The sequence below is a fragment of the Heterodontus francisci genome, chromosome 40 (genome assembly GCF_036365525.1).
Source record: "Heterodontus francisci isolate sHetFra1 chromosome 40, sHetFra1.hap1, whole genome shotgun sequence".
In the NCBI taxonomy this organism is placed as follows: Eukaryota; Metazoa; Chordata; class Chondrichthyes; order Heterodontiformes; family Heterodontidae; genus Heterodontus; species Heterodontus francisci.
In genome coordinates this window covers 17555559-17576814 of record NC_090410.1, presented here as the reverse complement: position 1 = coordinate 17576814, position 21256 = coordinate 17555559, and the positions used below count along the sequence as shown (strand labels likewise).

General features: G+C 47.2%; 1 protein-coding gene across 1 annotated transcript in view; it reads right to left on the bottom strand.

Annotated features, from left to right (window-relative positions):
• Positions 1-3551: 3551 nt before the first annotated feature.
• Positions 3552-21256, bottom strand: part of LOC137353173 (nesprin-2-like) — a 32672-nt gene continuing 14967 nt past the window's right edge. The window contains exons 5-10 of the mRNA XM_068019219.1: positions 18890-19157; positions 17477-17646; positions 13377-13482; positions 11277-11476; positions 10192-10256; positions 3552-4657 (exon numbers count right to left, since the gene is read on the bottom strand). Coding sequence (XP_067875320.1) covers positions 4435-4657; positions 10192-10256; positions 11277-11476; positions 13377-13482; positions 17477-17646; positions 18890-19157 — 1032 coding nt within the window. The 3' untranslated portion in view covers positions 3552-4434. The remainder of the gene's footprint in view (positions 4658-10191; positions 10257-11276; positions 11477-13376; positions 13483-17476; positions 17647-18889; positions 19158-21256) is intronic.

The following is a 21256-nucleotide window of genomic DNA, read 5'->3' as shown; positions in this document are numbered from 1 at the left end:
GAAATTCATGGAGGGAGAGGGAGAGCCAGCAGGAGAGAAGCTCGCACTTCAAATTAAGTTGCAATCAGACCCAAACTGATCTGAGCAGTTCAAAACCAAAACTGGGCCAGCAGGTTAGTCATTTGACCAGTTGCTTTTTTTAAACAAATTCTCCTGCGTTTTTTGTGGATTTATTTCATCTTAGTAGACACCCGCAGTGGGTGGGGTGGGGTGGGGTGGGGGGGGGGTGGTGCGGGGAAATAGTATGTTGTCTTTGTTCCACATTTGACGTCTGGTGATCAAAAGCCATTTGGGTTAATTGGATCGGGTAGCAGTTCTATTGTCTCTCCAGGTAACTGTCTTAGCGTATGCAAATTTTTCCAGCCACAGCTGATCTCTTTAAACAATTCATCTCTTCAGTCCAGCAACAGTTTAAAATTAATGTTTCATATGATGAAATTAATATGCCTCACTCTTGGCAGGTGCAGTCTTCATGACAATATGCAGCAAGACGCTGGTCAACATTCAGGATTGGGCTGATAAGTGGCAAGTAACATTCATGCCCCACAAGTGCCAAGCAATGACCACCTCCAACAAGAGATAATCTAACCATCTCCCCTTGACATTCAATGGTATTACTATCACCCATTATCAACATCCTGGGGGGTGACCATTGACCAGAAAATTAACTGGACCAGCCATATGAATACTGTGGCTACGGAAGTAGGTTAGAGGCTGGGAATTCTGCGGCAAGTAACTCAACTCCTGACTCCCCAAAGCCTGTCCACCATCTACAAGGCACGAGTCAGGAGTGTGATGCAATATTCTCCACTTCCCTGGATGGGTGCAGCTCGAGCAACACTCAAGAAGCTCGACACCATCCAGGACAAAGCAGCCCGCTTAATTGGCATAGGGACGGCAGCATCTACAAAATGCGCTGTAGCAATTCACCAAGCCTCCTTCGACAGCACCTTCCAAACCCATGACCTCTACCACCTCGAAGGACAAGGTCAGTAGACTTATGGGAACACCGCCACCTGCATGTTCCCCTCCAAGCCACACAGCATCCTGACTTGGAACTATATCGCCGTTCCTTCATTGCCACTGGGCCTACATCCTGGAACTCCCTCCCTAACAGCACTGTGGGTGTACACCAGATAGACTGCAGCGGTTTAAGAAGGTAGCTCACCACCACCTTATCAAGGGCAATTAGGGATAAGCAACAAATGCTGGCACAGCCAGCAACGCCCATGTCCCATGAAATGAATAAAATGAAACCGATGATGTGCAATGCACCTTCAGGATCTGGAGCTAGTGCCTGGGAATGCATGGGATTGTAAGAAAGCATAGGGTTCACCAGGAATCACTAGGGAACATTGGGGTTTGCCAGTGATCACCAGGGAACAGCAAGAATTGCCAGGGATCATTAGGGATTGCCAGAGCATGCCAGGGATTTTCTAGAGAAGGGCAGGTATAGAGATCACCAGTAAATGTCAGAAATTGCCACGGACCAAGGATCAGTCAGAAATGTAACAGGGAGCACAAGGAATTGCCATGGATCACTAGGGGATGCTGGGGGTCACCAGGAATTTCCAGGGAGTGCCAAGGAAACTCCAGGGATTGCCAGACAATGCCATGTATTGCCAGGGTTCATTAGGCTACCAGGGGAGCACAAACCAATATCTGGCATCTAATATCATATGAAGAGGGAGTAGTGACCACAATCATCTCGCTGTCTAGCCTGGCGGTTAGTGATGGAGATGGGTGAGTTTCTGAGCCATCAGTGCTTTCTGTTACTTACTGTTTCTAGTCATACTTCAATCTCTTCACCAGCTCCCTCTTTTCTCAAGACATCCACAAAGCGACTGATGGAGACAGAGGGTCACTGAAACTCACTGCAGTGAACAGGATTGTTCGTCACTCCAAAGGCTAACAGCCAGGAGACAACAGAGAACATGGGCGAAGAGTAATACCTTGCAGTCATGTCTACCTTAGGCAACACTCACCCACCCTACCATTCACGCTCATCAGTCCAGTGATACCCACCCAGTGGGGGACAGAATGTAGATTGGGAACTGGCACATAGTGAGATACAGGACAAGATTCCAGAGGGTGCAGATGTGGAAGTGAAGTCTGATGAAGTTGGATGGAGGTGTGAAACCTGTTATCCCTTGGCTGCAGCGCAAATGGACAATGATCTCAGAGGCCCTGCCATGAGATTAGACACAGAGATTCTACATGGCCTATCCCAAGATGTGCTCTCGATGGCTGGGGTTAGTGGTGGAGTCCACTGCTGTAAATCAACATCCGAGAGGAGTTCAACTCATTGCAGGGCAGCTGCAGGAACATCTGCAAAGCTCAGGCCACATCAGTAGGGACCCAGGCCAGTCAATCATCTCAGTACAGAATCACGGTCTGCTGGCTTTGGGGGAAATAAACTACATTTCAAAGTACACCGGGCAGAATCTTGGAGGGATTAATGGAGTAGTTGGTTTAGACTCTTGGAATCTTTCTCCCACTGCTCGTTGGTAAACTGAAACCTGTTCTCAGTACCAGTTGAGAAGCTGGTGCCTGTGTCTCAGAGGCTCCCAAGAGAAACCTTTATCTTGGCAAGTCTGTTGCTAAGGAGGCCATTAACAGGGTCTGCCTGTCCTGTGTCCATCACAGGACTTGGTGTTTCTGAGAGAAGGGATCCCTCCATGTTCATGATAGTTTAGCAGCAGGCATCTACATTCCTAACTCCAGTCCCTCAGGTGGCACAGAAACCAACTTAGAGAAACTTGCAGAGGCAGAAGAGGTGAGGCAGAAACAAATGAGGTTTCAGTAAATCGTTGTAATAAATCAGTGGGTCATTTGATGTAAGGCCTGTTTGGTGTTTGGCTCCGTTATGAAACAACAGGGACCAGGTAATGTGATGTTGAGGCTCGGGATTAGGATGTGATGGCTTGCTATCAGGATCAGGGGTTTGTGAATATGCAAACAGAGTCCTACGACACAAATAGAACCATGACATAATTTGAACACACAGTTGTATGACCAGAGAAAGCTCACAGATAGTGCAGGTCCAGACAGGTGAGATTTTTAAGTTATTCACAGTTGCCTTATGGCTTGGGTCAGAAGGAGCAGAAATCATCCTCCCCACGAGGGAACCGGCTGAGGCTTTCCTGCCTCGAGGTCCCCTGATGCACTAATCTGGCTGCCGGGACCAGTTCTCATTGCAGCAACCTTTTTCCACCTGAAATCCTGTTCTCACCAGTTAGGGAGGGAGGCTCGCCCGAGAGTTGGTCCCGAGACCCAGGAGGTTGAACGACTCGGGCCTCACTCCATTGTGTGTGTGTGTGTGTGTGTGTGTGTGTCTGACACTGCCCCATCCCACATCAAACCCCAGTCCCACCTCTCCCCCACATGCTACAGCCTCCCCCCCAACATCCACTCTTACTCCTCCATTGGTACACATTCACTGGGGTGGTCTGCATCACCACAGGACCCTATACATTTTCTGAACTTCAAACATTCTGATTGAATGGGCTACGCACACCCTGGGTCTCACACAAATCTTTTATTCTCTCCATTTGTCTTAAACAGTTATCACGTCATTTAATCATCACCTGTTCCTCATCTCACTTGCACATTTCATACTTGTTTTTTCTGTAGTTGTAGCTGACCATTTCCCACCTCCCCTTTCCGTCACTCTGTCCATCTGGAGGAGCTCCTGTTTGAGTAGGAGGCATTGAGCCTGCTGACTAGCAACCGCCTCCCTGCACTGCCTTCCCCAACAGCAGCAGGGGCTGCGAATTGCAAATATTGAATGCACCAAGGGGCCTACTCCCCGGTGACCTCCAGACACTGTCTCCGCAAACAGGGTTGACTGTAATGTCAGTCACTACACTATCGACCTGTTCATATTCGCAATCAAGTATCACGTGGTGGAGGTTTGGGCGTCAGTATGTGTGAAGGTGTGTTCACTCTGTGGGAGGATGGGTATTACTCTAGAGGCATTACTCTGAGCAGCACACAGGGCAGGGTCACTCTCAGGGGAGTCACGCTGGGATTGTTACTCTGGGTATTGCTGTGGGTGAGTCACTCTGGGATCGTCTCTCTGCAGATGCCACTCTTGCATTGACTGTTCCTTCAGGTGAGTCAATGATAGAAACAGTCAGCAGGTTCGCCAACACACACATTCCAGATTTACACATTGCTGGCCTCAGACCCAATATCTGGCCAGGACTTGGCCAAATCCAACCAGCTTCAGCCTGGCTCCTAGCTTGACCCTGGGCCTGATATTCAGTCAAAGGTTGGGCCACATCAACATGGAGCGCCCCCCCAACCCCAACAGGTGTGCATTGTCCGACTCAGCTGCAATGACCAGATTGAGAGCAGGTTCTTCAATCATTGACCCTGGTTCCAACCTCAGGTGCTGGGTAGGTCGTAGGTCAAAGGTCCCATATTCTCCAGTTATGTTGGTGGTGGGCCAGGAAAGTATGTCAGTGTGAAATGAAACGGTAAAAAGGTATTTCTCCGGTGCCAGTTGCATTCCAGTACCACAGCGCGGAGCACGACAGCAGTCAGCAGAAGGACAAGAGACAGAATGAGGGCTGCGAGGAGACACTGGAGGGGGAGAAGAGGGAAGACACGGAGCACACCTCTCCCCACTGAAGAAGCAGATGGATGGTGCAGCCTGAAAAACACAACACAGCGAGCATTACCATGGGCAGCGATTAGGATTAAGGCTAATGCTGAATGTGCTCCAATTCTTACCCACTCTCTAGTTTAAGCCCCCAGGTGGGTTCGAGCCCATACAGCACTCAGTGGTTCTCATGTGACTCAGGCTGTAGCTCCCTTATCTGCCTTCCACCTGGTCAGGCCAGGCCATCATGTTTCCATCTCTCTCATTGGAGCATCACTACACCTGCAGGAGATGGCACCCAGTCACCATGCCTCCCATCACCCCCTCTCCCATCTGCCCCTATTGCCACCCCCAACTTAGTCCCATTTCCCCATTCCCTGCATTTCTCCCAGCCCTCCACCCACCATCTTGGTTGCTCGCAGTTCTGGCAGAGTTTAGGGGCCAATGTACTGAGATCCAATTGGTTCAAATGCAAATCCAATGACTCGAGCATTTCACAACAGCCAATCAAAATTGGTGGCAGAGGCCGGCAAGTGGGATAGCCAGAGACAAGATTCATCCTGGCTTTTACCTGAGGAATTACTGGAGAAACCTCCCTCAGTGCCACATTCATTCACCCAACCAACAAAACCTACTGTAACTCTGCTATAGTCAAGCATTGGAGATCCCCTGACTGCCCCCTCGATGTACCTTGGCCCCCAAAATTCCTGGGGACTGAGGATGGGCTGGAAGCTTTCGGCCCCGGGGTGGGAGGATTTGTGGTGGAACCAGTTACACTGAGGCAGCCCCAAACTGCAAAAGGTAAATGCCAAAGCCCAGCGGCTGCACGGAATTAGAATCATAGAAACTTACGGAAGGAGGCCATTTGGGCTGTCGTGCCTGTGCTGGCTCGTTGAAAGTACTTAGTCCCACACCCTCACCATTTGTCCATAACCCCTGTAATTTTCACATTTTCAAGTAACTGTCCAACTCTTATTTATTATAGAATCAGCTTCCAGCACCTTTACAAATAGACCATTGTCCCAGATTCTGATAATTAAGTGAAAAAAAAATTCTAATTTTCACTCTAGATCTTTTGCCAATGGTTTTGAATCTATGACCTCTGGTTATTCACTCCCTCAGAGGGAAAAACATTTCTACATCCACTCTATCAAAACCTCAACATCTTGAAAACCTCTATTAGGTCACCTCTTAACCTTCTGCATGACAGGGCAAATTATTCTAACTTTACCAACCTGTCCGCATAACTGAAGTCCCTTATCCCTGGTAACATTCTGGTAAAACTCCTCAAGCCTTTCTAAAACCTTTACATCTTTCCTGAAGTGCAGTGCCCTGAATTGTCCACAATACTCCAGCTGAGGCTTAACCAGTGAATTAAACAGTTCCAGCATGATCTCTTCACTTTTATATACCGTGCCTCTATTTATAGCTCAAGTAACCCATATGACCTTTTTTAAACCATCTTACCAACCTGCCCTGCCATCTTTAAAGATTTGTGTGTTTGGCCATCAAGGTCTGTCTGCTCATCTACACTTGCCAAAATTATGCAATTTGTAGTATAACATCTTTCCATATTAGTCCTCCCAAAGGGCATCACTTCACTGCTCCACCTTGAACTCCATCTGATGCTTCTGTCCAATCTACCATCCTGTTGGTATCATGCCGAAGCCTAGAACTATCCTCATCTTGATCTACTACTTTGCCAAGTTTTGTTGCATCTACAAACTTTATAATACTGCTTCCTGCACCCAGGTCTAGGTAGATTATAAAAATTGAAAAGCATAATGGACCCAAAACTACCCTTAGGAAACTCTACTGCAAACCACTTCCCTGTCTGAAAAAAAGTCCATCCACCAACACCCTTTGCTTCCTGATACTCAACCAATTTTGTATCCATACCACTATTTTCCCCTCAGTTCCATAGGCTTCCATCATCTTAAGCTTCCTGTGTGGCACATTATCAAATGCCTTCCAAAAGTCTATATCCAAGTTAATGGGTGGCCCGACACTGGATCTTTCTCTCTGCCTGGCCTCCCATCTTCCACTCTCCATAAACTAATCTAAAACCCTGCTGCCCTCATCCTAACTCACACCAAGACCCATTCATCCAACATCCCAGTGCTCGTTGACCTATGTTGGCTCCTGGTTAAGGAATGTCTTGATCTTAAAATTCTCATAGTCATGTTCAAATCTCCCCATAGCCTCACCCCTCCCTATCTCTAAACTCCTCAGCCCTACCACCCTCAGAGATAACTGTGGTCTTCCAATTCTGGTCTCTTGAGCATGCCCGATTTTAATCACGCCATCATTGATGAATGTGCTTTCAGCTGCGGAGACCCCAAATTCTAGAGTTTCTTCTCTAAACCTCTCCTCCTTGGATGCTCCTTAAAACCTACCTCTTTCACCAAGTTTTTAAGTCTTCTGTCCTAATATCTTCTTATCCACCTCGGTGTCTGATAACATTCCTGTGAAGCGCCTTGGATGTTTTACTATGTTAAAGGCGCTATATAAATACAAGTTGTTGACATCGAGGAGCTTATTCCTGGTTGCACATTATCCATCAGCTAATTCAGGTGATTATTTCAGGATTGCTTGGAAAGAAAGGAAATCACTGGAACATGTTCACAATCCACGTGAAACCAATTTGCAACAAGAGTTTAATTAATGCAGAATAAAAGCTTTAGAGAATATTCAAAAATAGAAATTTACAGCCTACTAAGCATTACTGTCACATCAGCAGAACCACTGACACTGAGAAAGTTGTGTCAGGACCACGTTCCAAACCTGGTAAAGCAGAGAAACTGCGATTGTTCTCCTCAGAGCAGAAAAGGTGAAGAGGAGATTTGATAAGGTGTTCTAAATTAAGGTGGTTTGTATAGCATAAATTAGGAGAAACTGTATTTCTAGTGGCAGGAGGGTCAGTAACCAGAGGACACAAAAGATAATTGGCAAAAGAGCTAGGAAGGCTACACTAGGAAGCACTTGTCATACAGGGAGTTGTTGTGACCTGAAATGTGCTATTTGAAAGGGTGATTGAAGCAGATTCAGTAGTAACTTTCAACAGGGAATTGGATAAATATTTGAAGTGAAAAAAACTTGCAGGGTTATGGGGAGAGAGAGCAGAGAAGTGAGACTTAATTTGATAAGAGCATACAATCTTAAGAACTAGGAGCAGGAGTTGGAGTAGGCCATATGGTCCCTCGAGCCTGGCAGTCAATATGATCATACCTGATCTTCAACCACAACATTCTCTCGCCCGATCTCATATTTCTATTCCCTTAGAGTCCAAAAATATATCAATCTCAACCTTGAATATACTCAATGACAGAGAATCTGCAGCCCTCAGGGATAGAGAATTCCAAACAGTCACAACCTTCTGAGTTAAGAAATTTCTCATCACAGCCCTAAATGATGATCCCTTATCCTGTGACCATGACCCCTAGTTCTAGATACACCTGAAGAGACAGCCCCTCAGCACCTACCCTGCCCAGCCCTCTCAGAATCTTGTATGTTTTAATGAGAGCACCTCAGATTCCTCTAAACTCCAGGGAATATTGGCCCATTCTACTCAATCTCTCCTCATAGGACAACACTCTCATCCCAGGAATCAATCTTCCTTACTCTTGTTCTCCAAAGTCTTTACAATAATTCTAATTCTTTCCCATTTCTAATTCCTCCTAATTTGCTCGCTATACCTGCATGATAACTTTCGTGATTCTTGTACAAGGACACCCAAATCCCTCTGAACACCAATATATAATACTTTCTCATTATTTAAAATAATGTTTTTCTATTCTTCCCACCAAAGTGAATAACCTTACATTTCCCCACATTATATTCTAGCTGCTACCTTCTTGCCCACTCACTTAACCTTTCTATATCCCTTTGCAGACTCCTCGTGTCCTCCTTGCAGCTTACTTTCCCATCTAGCTTTCTATGGTCAACGACGTGGATACATTACACTTGGTCCCTTTGTCTAATTCATTAATATAGATCGGAAATAGCTGAGGCCCCAGCAGTGATCCTTGTAGCACTCCAATAGTAATAGAGCGTCATGGAGAGAGAGAGAGAGATACAGCACTGAAACAGGCCCTTCGGCCCACCGAATCTGTGCCGCCCAACAACCACCCATTTATACTAATCCTATATTAATCCCACATTCCCTACCACATCCCCACCATTCTCCTGCCACCTATACTAGGGGCAATTTACAATGGCTAATTTACCTATCAACCTGTAAGTCTTTGGCGGTGAGAGGAAACCGGAGCACCCGGCGGAAACCAACGCGGTCACAGGGAGAACTTGCAAACTCCATACAGGCAGTACCCAGAACCAAACCCGGGTCGCTGGAGCTGTGATGCTAACCACTGCGCCGCCCATTGTCTGTCAACCTGAAGATGACCCATTTATTCCTACTTTGTTTTCTGTCATTCAACTGATCCTCTATCCATGAGCCCTTCTGTAACAATTGTTCACGTTGCATCTTATCGAATGCCTTTTGAAAATCCAAATAGATGACATCTACTGATTCCCCTTTATCTACCCTGCTAATGACACCCTCAGAAAACTCTAAAGCATTTGTCAAAGATGACTTCCCTCATAAAACCATGCTGACTGTCTAATCATATGATTTTCTAAGTGCTCTGTTACCATTGCTTCAATAATGGATTGCAGCATTTTCCCTGATGACTGATGTCAGGCTAACTGGCCTGTAATTCCTCATTTTTGATAGCTCTTTCAAAGGGCTTGATGGGCCAAATGGCCTCCATCTATGCTGTATGATTTTATGAAGAGGATGAGGAACAGTGTGTGTGTGTGACTGGGACCTCAAGGCTCCTGCTAACAGCACAGGATAACAAGCCCGTTTCCCCAACAGTGAGGAGTGTGAGCAACCAACTGGTGGCTTTAGATGTGACGTTGATCAAACTGTTAACATAAAACGGTTGAATTTTATAACTGATCTCAGTTTAAATGTTGAAGTGTGGGTAATAAGGAGCTCGTGTACTTTCATGGAGGGAGAAATAATCGCTAACTTGTTCATGTTTGTAAAGTTGGCAGCTACCAGTGATGACCCTTCCCGCCTGTGCTGACCCTGCCCAAGTTAGTAGAGTCTGCAAGGGTCTATGGAAGGTCACCCATTACCATGGAGACTAAACCAGTTCTAGCATCTTCCAACCCTATGGTTGTTGGAAGCTCCAGCACCAATCTGTGGGGGCCCATGCCCACCCCCCCCCCCTCACCCCACTCCTTTACTCTGCCCCCTCACTCCACCCCTCAAGGGGTGCAGGGAGGCCCTGCCTATTGCAGGGAATTAGGCACCTCCTGGATCTGGAATGCACCTGGAGGAATGGAGCCCCCAGTGTTTACCTGGCGACCCCATGGGAGAACCTGAGGAATTTCAGGGCCACATTTATCAGGAATCTTTTCTAATTTATTACTGACTAACTGACTGTAATAACAAGCAGGGCTACGGGACAAGAGTAGAGGAGTGGGGCGAATTAGATGGCTTTTTGCAACAGTCTGCACAGACAGGACAGCCTGAATGATCTCCACCTGTGCTGTAACATGCAAATATCTCTACTCACAGCCTGTTAACCCCTGCATTCATTCCCAGTGTAGCCGCTCGTCTCTCACACAGCTTCCGTTTGGGCTGTTGGGAAAAATTAAATAGTGATAGAAATTAAAACAAATTCCATAAAACATCAGTCAGATGCCAACATGTGCCCGATCTCTTACTGCATGGGGGTGGGGGCTGGGGCGGGGCGGGGAAGAGGAAGAAACAGGCCGGGAGTTTATCTGAGCAACGCGGGTCTCGACGTCCAACAAAAAAGTGCGGGCGAGAACCCTGTGCTGCCCCTTCTGCGAGAGGCCCGCTGAATCAAGTGCACTTAACTGGACAGTGGCGGGCCTTCCACGGGATCAAGGATCCTGACGACTGAGGTCCCACCCTCAGAGCTGCTGGCAGCTCTTTGACAGGGCAGCACCACGGAGGCATCGACTACTGCCAATGGAGCACCCACCCAAGACCAAAGAGCGTCACTGGTTCCAGGCCACAGGTAGGTCTGGGCAGGAGGGGTCTTGCAGGATCGGGAGCAAGGGCAGGGGGATGGCTCTCAGTGGGCACCCCCTTCCCAATGTCGGGTCCCTCATTCAGGAAGTAAGTGCCTTTTAATGGGGGTCACCCCCACCATCCATCCATCACCCCCAGAGCCAGCAAGCAAGCTGCATGGTTTTTCTTGCTGTGCTCCCCATGCGGTGAAATCAGGATATGCCCTTGACTGGACATTAATTTAAGGGCCTCAATTAACGGTGGGACGGGAAGGCCGTTCACAGGCTGGTGGGGGACCCCCAACCCCTGCCAACATCCCACCCGATTATCTGCTCTCCCCATCTCCAAACCCGTCGCGGGGGAACAGCAAAAAATTCCCCCCAGGGAGCGGGTGAGGATTGGGGGGAAATCAGTCGAGCAAACAGAGGCTGTAGGTTTATTCAGCACAATGTTGACATTAAAGTAGAGTTTGCGAAACAAGTAACATTATAAAAGACTTTTGTGAGAGTCAGTGTCTGTGGAACCCGTACCCCATTGAGAGTCAGTGTCTACAGGAAAAATGGAGATGAAGAAAACATTACGTGTCGCTGTGGTGAATGGACTCTAATGACCTTCACTGACCTCCAACCTCTGCAGCCAGTGCCCCACGTATCTGGCCCTGGACCTGGGGCCCAGACTCTGACCTTGGACCAGTTCCCAGTCAGAGTGGTCTCGTTTGGTCTGGACTCTCGTCGGCTCCCAGTCCAAATGTTGCCGTGCCCAACAGTGTCTATTCATCATTCTCAGTTTCTCAGCAATTGGCTTTTCATCACCCGCAAGATCTGGAGATTAAGATCAGTGAGGTTTACACCTGCAGCTCTAATCCGCTGTGACTGATTAGTTCTATGTTTAGCCCCACTTGATTCCCATATGCTTTTTGCACTCAATTCCCCAATCAAAGCTCATTTGCATCATGATATAACCAAGGGTTGGAGAGGTAAATTGTGAGCATCAAATTTAATGGGATAGGGACAATTAAAGGGAGTGTTGAAGGGGAGAAATTTTTACAAAGCCTCTGGAAGGCATTAATAGACATCCCAACCTCTGGCAAGGAGCTCTGGAAGGGTTTTGATAGCGTAAATATGAAGAAACTGTTTACAATGGCAGGAGGGTCGGTAACCAGAGGACACACGATTTAAGATAATTGGCAAAAGAACCGGAGAAGAGGAGAATTCTTTTACACAGAGAGTTGTTGTGATCTGGGTGCGCTGCCTAAAAGGGCAGCGGAAGCAGATTCAATAGTAACTTTCAAAAAGGAATTGGATAAATAATTAAGGAGGAAAATTCTACACGACTATGAGGGAAGAGCAGGGGAGTGGGACTAATTGGAAAGCTCTTTCAAAGAGCCAGCACAGGCACGATGGGCCGAATAGCCTCTTCCTGTGCTGCATCATTCTATGATTCTGACTTTGAGGCCAAATTTTACAGACCCCCATCGGGCAGGCTGATGGAGGGGGGTGAGGGGGGGCTTTTCTCGAAACCTTCCAGCCCCCTCTGCAATTTTACACAGGGCGGTGAGAAACAGCCTGCCTGACCCAGGCCAATCAAGGCCCTTTAGAGGCCAATTCACTGCCACTTACGGGTCTCCTTTCACTGCCTGGGTATCTTACCCTCGGTAGGCAGATGGCTAAGGCCCCTAGATCACCATCATGTATGGGCTGGGGATGGGGGCCCTCCTGATCGGACACCTTGTGCCCCACGGAGGGCCTCCCCTGAAGCCCCAACCGTCCTCACCGCACAACACCCGCACCCCCCCCTTTCCTCGACAAGGCCCAGCCGTTTGTACCCGGCAAGGTGCCAAAAACCTTCATTTTGGGTGTGGCCTTCACCTTGCTTGCGATGGCTGGATTGCTGTTCCAGCAGTGGCCACCGTTCCTGGTGGCGCTGCTGGGACTAAGAGCTGCCGGCCCGCCGATTGGCCGGCAGCTCCTTGAGGCGGGACTTCCTGCCTCAAGGAGGTGGAAGTCCCGCCCAAGGCCAATTAAGGATCTGGGGAGCAAAAAATCCCGGCCTGGCTCCCCAGGCCCGGTGGAGGAGGGCTCGCCCCCGCCTTTTCGGCTGGTGGGCAGGGCCTCCCGCTCAACATAAATTCCAGCTTGACAGGGAGAGTCATATACAGCAGAGGAGGCCATTCAGTCCATTGAGTCCATGCCGGCTCTCCACAGACCTATGCTGTCAGTCCCACTCTCCAGCTCGATCCCCATAGCCCTCCCCCAGTCCTTCCCCCTCTGGACCTTCATCTCCCTGGAACCTTCACTCACAGGCACTTCCCCCTGGACTCTCCCCACCTCCAACCTTCACCCCCTAGATCCTAACCCCTGCCCCCACCAGGACCCTGAGCCCATATTTCTCCCCCCCCCCCCCCCACCACCGCACTCACCCCAGTAGACCCTCACCCCAGACCCTCACATACCCAGCACATTGATCACACCACTCCACCATGTGATACCTCCTCTACCCTGTAACCCCACCCCTACACCATCACCCTGCCCAGACCTGTGACCTCAACATACTGTGACCCCCCCCCCAACTCCACCTGACTCTACCCCTGCCCAAATCTGTGGCCCCACCCCTAGCCCGTGACCTCTACCATCCACCAGTGACCTCCACCTACTTCCCTGTGGCGCATGCTTGGTGTTGGCTGAATGTGGTGGGTGGGGAAGAAAGACAGCAACCAATTACCCCAGGAGAGCCTGTCACTGACTGCTTGCATCCGAGTGCCACACGGGACACCACGCTCATCCGACACCATATTAACTTCAGAGTCACACTGACAGCCCACATCTATCTGGGGAGAAACCAGAGACAGCAGTGAACAGTGAGCAGCACACGCACAAACACACACGCACAGAGTTATCAGGTATGGTAGTATCGTGGTTATGTTACTAGACTGGTAACCCCAAAACCAGGACTAATGATCCAGAGACAAGCATTCAAACTCTACCACAGCAACTGCAGAATTTAAATTCAATTAAAAGCTCGTATTGTAACAGTGACCATAAAACTACCAGATTGTCATCAAAAGCACAACTGGTTCAGTCATGTCCTTTGGGGAAGGAAATCTGCCACCCTTACCTGGTCTGGCCTACATGTGATCCGGACCCAAAGTAACGTGCTTGAGTCTTAACTGCCATCATGGTGTCAGGTCAAACATGAGCAAGAAAACCTCCTGCTGATTACCACTGATGAATCAGTACATCTCCATATTGAATACCATTTGGAAGAAGCACTGAGGGTAGCAAGGGCACAGAATGTACTCTGGATGGGGGACCTCAATGTCCATTACCAAGAGTAGCTTAGTAGCCTCACCACTGACTGAGCTGTCCGAGTCCTGAAGGTAACACTGGGCCTGTGGCACATGCTGAGAGAACCACCTACGTCTCGCAGCTGCATCTATCCATGACAGGATTGATCGGAGTGACCACCGCACAAGCCATTTTGGCTGGAATCATACCTAGCACAAAGGAAGATGGTTGTTGGAGGCCAATCATCTCAATCTCAGGACATTACTGCAGGAGTTCCTCAGGGCAGTATCTTAGGCCCAGTCATCTTTAGCTGCTTCATCAATGACCTACCCTCAAATCATAAGGTCAGAATTGGAGATGTTCACTGATAATTTCAGTGTTCAGTTCAATTTGCAACTCCACAGATAATGAAGCCGTCCATGCCCCCATGCAGCAAGACCTGAACATCATTCAGGCTTGGTGATTAGTGGCAAGTAACATTTGTGCTACACAAGTGCCAGGCAATGACCATGTCCCAACAAGAGAGTCGACCAACCTCCTCTTGATATCCTCCACCAACATCCCGGCGGTTACAATGGACCAGAAACTGAACTGGACAAGCCACAAATACTGTGGCTACAAAAGCAGGCAGAAGCTGGGTATTCTGCAGTAACTAACTCACCTCCGGACTCCCCAAAGCCTGTCCAACATCTACAAGGCACAAGTCAGATGTGTGATAGAATGTAGGTATAATTTAGATATAGTTAATATATTGTAGCTTTTATAATTAGAGATTGAATACATGGTCAGTTTTCAAGACTCACTGAAATTCCCCTTTAAGAAGGTAGAGTAAGAAATTTCAAGGTCCCTGTTACAATAGAATGTGTACCAGAAACACCTTTTAAGTTGGGAAATCCATTTCAGCGTTTCTGTTGCCAGGGACTTGGAGAATAAATACACATTGAAATATCCTGTCTGACATCAGTAAGAGGTAGCAATAAACTTAATTGATAGTGTTGGTGATGTAAACAGATCGACTCAAAAGGTTGTTACAAGGTACCATAAAAAGACAATTACAGATAATAAAACCATAAATGGAACAGTACTTACAGGAACAGATGCCAAGTAAACACAACTATAAACATTTTGACCAGATAAATGCTCACAACTTCAAGAATAGGGAAATTCCAGCAAAACATTAAGTGGAGATGTTAGTTAATGATACTACCATATATGGATTTCAAAAGCAGGAAAAACACACACAGAAAGGCAACACCTATAAGCTAAGAGGTCAGATGATACCTTAGAAACAGTATAAACATAAGAGTTTCTGAAGCAAAAATTAGAAGTGTTGAATTCCTCAACAATACTTCTCACCCTATGGCTTACTCAGGAATTTAAGGTAAAAGTTTACTTTAAATTTTGATGGCTATTCTAAGATATTTTGCTGTAACATTAGCAGGGTTAAACTTTTGGATTCTATGTTAGAAATAAGATTGTGTTACATCTCTTAGTAATATTTGATATTGTGATATGCAATACACTTTTAAGTGGATAAGTATGTTAAATTCATTAACAGATATATAAAAGTTAATAAATTGTCTCATGTAGCATTCTGTATACAACTACAAGAACGCTATCTGTGTCTCTAAGTGGAGAGATACGTATTGAAGAGAGTTTCCCAGACCCTTATATCAGGGATATTTATGGCTTAGCCATAATTATTTTTTAAAAAATAGGCCATTTGAAAGATGTAATATTCTCTGTTAGTTTTCTTTCTTTGACGAAAAACTAGTTCAATTCTTTGGACCCAAATAAGTATCTATAGGGATTTGTCTGGTTTGAACTTAAAGGAGATTCATAGGGATGTACTCCTGATTTGGTTTAGTCCCTATAAAGGGGTTAAAGTCATAAATCACTTCAATGGAATACTCTCCATTTGCCTGGATGAATGTGGCTCCAATAACACTCAACAAGCTCAACACCATCCAAGACAAAGCAGCCCACTTGATCGCACCCCCCCTTGCCGCCCCCCGTCCCCCCCGCATCTTCAACATTCACTCCGTCCACCACTGACATACAGTGGCAGTAGTGTGTACCATATACAAGATGCACTGCAGCAACTCGACAAGGTTTCTTCTAAACCCTCGACCTCTACCACCTAGAAGAACAAGGGCATCAGATGCATGGGAACACCACCACCTGCAAGTTCCCTCCAAGCCACACCATCTTGACTTGGAACTATAATCACCATTCCATTACTATCGCTGGGTCAAAACCCTGGAAGTCCAGCACTGTGTGGATCCACAGCACACGGACTGCAGTGGTTCAAGGCGGCAGCTCAACATCACCTTCTCAAGGGCAATTACGGATGGTGAATAAATGCTGTCCTTGTCAGTGATACCCACGTTCCATGAACGAATTTAAAAAACAGACATATACACACATACACAGGCAGACCCCCGACGCAGACAGATGCACACACACTTAAAGAAAGACAGACTTGCATTAATATAGCACTTTCATGACCACAGGACATCCCAAAGTGCTTTACAGCCAATGAAGTACTTTCTGAAGTCCAGGTACTGTTGTAATGTAGGAAAGGCAGACAATTTGTGCACAGCAACATTCCACGAATAGCAATGTGATAATGGCCAGATTATCTGTTTTAGTGATGTTGGTTGAGGGATAAATATTGGCTAGGACATCGGGTGATAACTTCCCTGTTCTTCGAAATAGTGCCGTGGGATTGTTTATGTCTACCGACGCCTCGGTTTAACATCTCGTCTGAAAGACAGCACCTCCGACAGTGCAGCACTCCCTCAGTATTGCACTGGTCTGTCAGCTTTGATTTTGGTTAAGTTCTGAAGTGGGACCTGAACCAACAGCCTAACTAAGCCACAATTGACATATACACAGACAATCACGCATGTGCACACAAACACACACACACAAAATATTGCAGCTGGTGTGGGCCATCCTGCCATCGAGCCCATCATTCAATAGATCCTGACTAAACTTCTAGATCAACTCTGCATTCGCCACGATATCTCCATATCCCTGGATTCCCTTAAAACCCAAAAGTCTATCCATCTCAGTCTTGAATGGACTGATCAACTGAGCATCCACAGCTCCCTGGGGTAGAGAATTCCAAAAACACTCCGAGTGAAGAAACTTCTCTTCTTGGTCCAAAATGGCCGACCCCTTATCCTGAGCCTCTGACCCTTCGTTCTAGATTCTTCAGCCAAGGGAAACAGCGTCTCCGCATCTATCCTATCAAGACCTCTAAGAATTTCATACATTTCATACATTTCAATAAGATCCCCTCTCATTCTTCTAAACTTCAGTGAATACAAGCCCGTTGTAATCAATCTCTCCTCATAGAACAACCCTCTCATCCTAGGAATCAACTGAGTGAATCTTTCTTGCATTGCCTCTAAGGCAAGTCTATCATTCTGATCTGAACACCCTTCAGACGGGACACCAAACTCTGGACAGTGGGTCTGCCTACCCTGGGGGTCAGTGGTCTGAGACTAGCTGGACCGCACGGATTCTCACCTGCTCCGGCGTGCTGGAGTCACTCTTCGCTCGGCAGTGGATCTGATGACTTCCAGAACTCTTCGCTCGGCAGTGGATCTGATGACTTCCAGAACTCTTCGCTCGGCAGTGGATCTGATGACTTCCAGAACTCCACACTCTGCATTTCCCATCCAGGCTAATGGGCTTGTCTAAAATTGAAGACACATCATTCAGGATCTCGGAGACCCTGTCGTGCAGAAGCCGCTCGCCCACCACAAGAACCTGAACCTTCCTGAGCAAACAACCACCTCATCCCTCTCACAGAGCGAAATCAGCCCGACCCCACTCACCCACCTTCTCCACATATCCCCAACACCCACCCCATCCCCAGAACCCTCCTACATTACCCCTCAGCCCCGCACTGTGCACTTGATAATCTTTCCACCGCCTCTTGGTCCATAATTGGAAATCACTTCTGGTCAAAAGCTCCCTCTGACTTCCTGTGTGCATGTGAAAGCTTGGACAGCTGGATGGAAGAGTCACAGGGTGACAGAGAGGGGGGTGGGGTGGTGACAGAGGTGGGGGTGGTGACAGAGGGGGTGGGAGAGTGTGGGAGGAGCTGGATGGGGTACAGTGTCTGATCTCTCCTTTTTTGAGAAATGTTTGTTTTTGAGGTTTCAGACAAAAAAAGAAAAAGACACAAAGACAGACTTGCATTTATATAGCACCAGTCACCTCCTCAGGACATTCCAAAGTGCTTCACAGCCAATGAAATGTAATCCCTGATGTAATGTAGGAAATGAGGCAGCCAAATTGCACACAGTAAGATCCCATAAACAGCAATGTGATAATGACCAGATAATTTTTATTGATGTTGATTGAGAGATAAATATTGGCCAGGACACCCCTGTTCCTCCTCCAATAGTGTGAAGGAATTTTTTATGTTCACCTGAGGAGGCAGACATGGCCTCCGTTTAATCTCTCATCTGAAAGATGGCACCTCTGACCGTGCAGCGCTCCCTCAGTACTGCACTGGGGCGTTAACTGGATTATGCGCTCAATCTCTCGAATGAGGTTTAAACCTAAAACCTCCTGACTCAAGACAGAGCAATGCACAGTGCTCCCGGCGACACCCAGGATACATCCATTTAGCGCACAACCGCGGGGCCCTTACTCCCAATCTCCTGGCCAACACATATCCCTCAACCTACATCACTGAAAATAGATTATCCAATCATTATTCACTTTGCTGTTTCTGGGATCTTGCTGTGTGCAAATTGGATGCCACGTTTACTACATTACGACAAAAACTCAATTTCATAAGCTTCGAAACATCATGTGGATGTGAAAGATGGAAATGCACATTCTTTATATAAATCGCTGCCCCATGAATCCCTCTAACACACGAGGACCGCTGTATCAGGATGTTCCCCACTAATGGTGATCACATACCCAGCTCTGAGCTGTGAAAGGAATTATCGTCCTCATGTGATCCTGATTCTCCGACATCCACTGATGAATCCCACTCCAGGGGTAAGGAGTTGATGCTGCTCGGGGTGGAGTAGCCAGACTGATGGTCACTTGGAACCCCCTCACAGAGCGGGTGCCACATTGATAGGCTCCTGCGACCCTCGACTCCCTTTTCCTCCAGGACACTGTCGACACAGCGACAATCAGACTCACCACCTCCTCTATTGGACAGTTCCCATTCTCCAGACACCTGAAATATGGAGAAGCAACCATTCAGTTTGCGGAGTGTAGACTGGAAGCTAAAGCAACAACTTGCGTTTATCTAGCGCCTTTACCGTAGTAAAGCATCCCAAGGCACTTCACAGGAGTGTTACCAAACAAAATTTGACACCAAGTCACATAAGATGATATGAGGACAGCCTGGTCAAAGAGGTAAGTTTTAAGGAGCGTCTTAAAAAGGAAGAGAGTGGTAGAGAGGTCGAGAGGTTTAGGGAGAGAATTCCAGAGCTTAGGGCCTAGGCAGCTGGAGGCACAGCTGCCAATGGTGGAGCGATGAAAACCAGGGATGCACGAGGCCAGAATTGGGTCCAAAAAGGAAATTTTTGTGTGGCAGCAGAGGTGTTAAATGAGTACTTTGCACCTGCCTTCACTAGTGAAGATGCTGCTAATGTCGGAGTAAAATGAGGAGGACGTAGTGATATTGGAGAACATAAGAGATAGAGAGGAGGTACTTAAATGGTTGGCAGAGGTCAAAGTAGAAAAATCACTTGGTCCAAACAGTCTAGGTTACTGAGGGAAGGAAGTGTGAAAAATCCGGACTCTTTAGCCACAATTTTCCAATCCTCCTTGGATACAGGGATGGTTCCAGAGGACTGGAGGATTGCGAGTATTACACCCCTGTTCAAAAACAGGGAGAGGGGTAAACCTGGTAACTGCAGGCCAGTCAGCTTAATATCAGTAGTGGGAAAATCTGGGCCAAAATTAATTGTCATTTGGAACAAGAAGGGTTCAGATAAGAGAAAAATTGAAGCTGTAAAGCAGAATAGTGATTTGGGAAAAATAAAAGGAGATGGTCCCTTCCTGACAGTTTAACAATGGTATTAGGACATTAGTGACGAAGGCTACATCAGGGAAAATAGTTTAAAAATACTAATAGTGCTATACTTGAAATGTTCCAAGAAAAATGATAAAAAAATACTTTTTAATGGTCCCGATAATTTTTCTCCCGGGTGTCCATGAAAATTAACATTCAGTTCTTGGAGACTGCAAATCAATCCTGACAACCCTAGGCCCACTCCCAGCCATCACTCAGTGCCCATTCCTGAATTGTCAGAAGGCCTCACTATAAGGATAAGATCCAGTTCCAGCGTTCCGGACGTCTGGGAGTTTCTATGTTGAAGTCTGCATTGAACAGCGGGAAGCTCGGGCAGTTTGGAAGCTGTAGCATGTTTCACACTGGAAGCAGTGAGCTAAGTCTATGGAGGGGGGATTGGGGGGGGGGGGGGGGAGGGGGTGGAGTGGGGGGTAGACAATGTTAAATCCCCCTTTGTGCAAGATCAGGAGGCTGAGGATTACAATGGAGCTGCTCCCTTTCTGCTGGTTGTGGCAGTTGATCAGGAGCTCGCTGGACTGAAGCAGGACTCATTGATCGCTACTAATCAGGGATCATCTACCAGGTATTTCTAAGTAGTCACAGAAGGAGGGCATTTTATGTTTATGCTGGCTCTTTGAAAGAGTATCCAATAATATCCACTCGCCCTGCTCTTCCCTCATAGCCCTGTAATTTTCTCCTTTTCAAGTATTTATTAAATTCCCTTTTGCAAATTAATAGTGAATCTGCTTCCACCGCCATTTCAGGCAGTGCATTCCAAGTCATATCTTCTTCTTCTTTGGCCTCCTTATCTCGAGAGACAATGGATACGCGCCTGGAGGTGGTCAGTGGTTTGTGGAGCAGCGCCTGGAGTGGCTATAAAGGTCAATTCTAGAGTGACAGACTCTTCCACAGGTGCTGCAGAAAAATTTGTTTGTCGGGGCTGTTACACAGTTGGCTCTCCCCTTGCGCTTTTGTCTTTTTTCCTGCCAACTGCTAAGTCTCTTCGACTCGCCACAATTTAGCCCCGCATTTATGGCTGCCTGCCAGCTCTGGCGAACGCTGGCAACTGACTCCCACGACTTGTGATCAATGTCACAGGACTTCATGTCGCGTTTGCGGACGTCTTTAAAGCGGAGACGTGGACGGCCGGTGGGTCATAACATGCTGCAGAAAAGACATTCTCATCTCCAGCTCTGGCTTTTTTGCCAATTATCTTAAATCTGTGTTTTTGGCTACCGACCCTTCTAGCAGCGCAA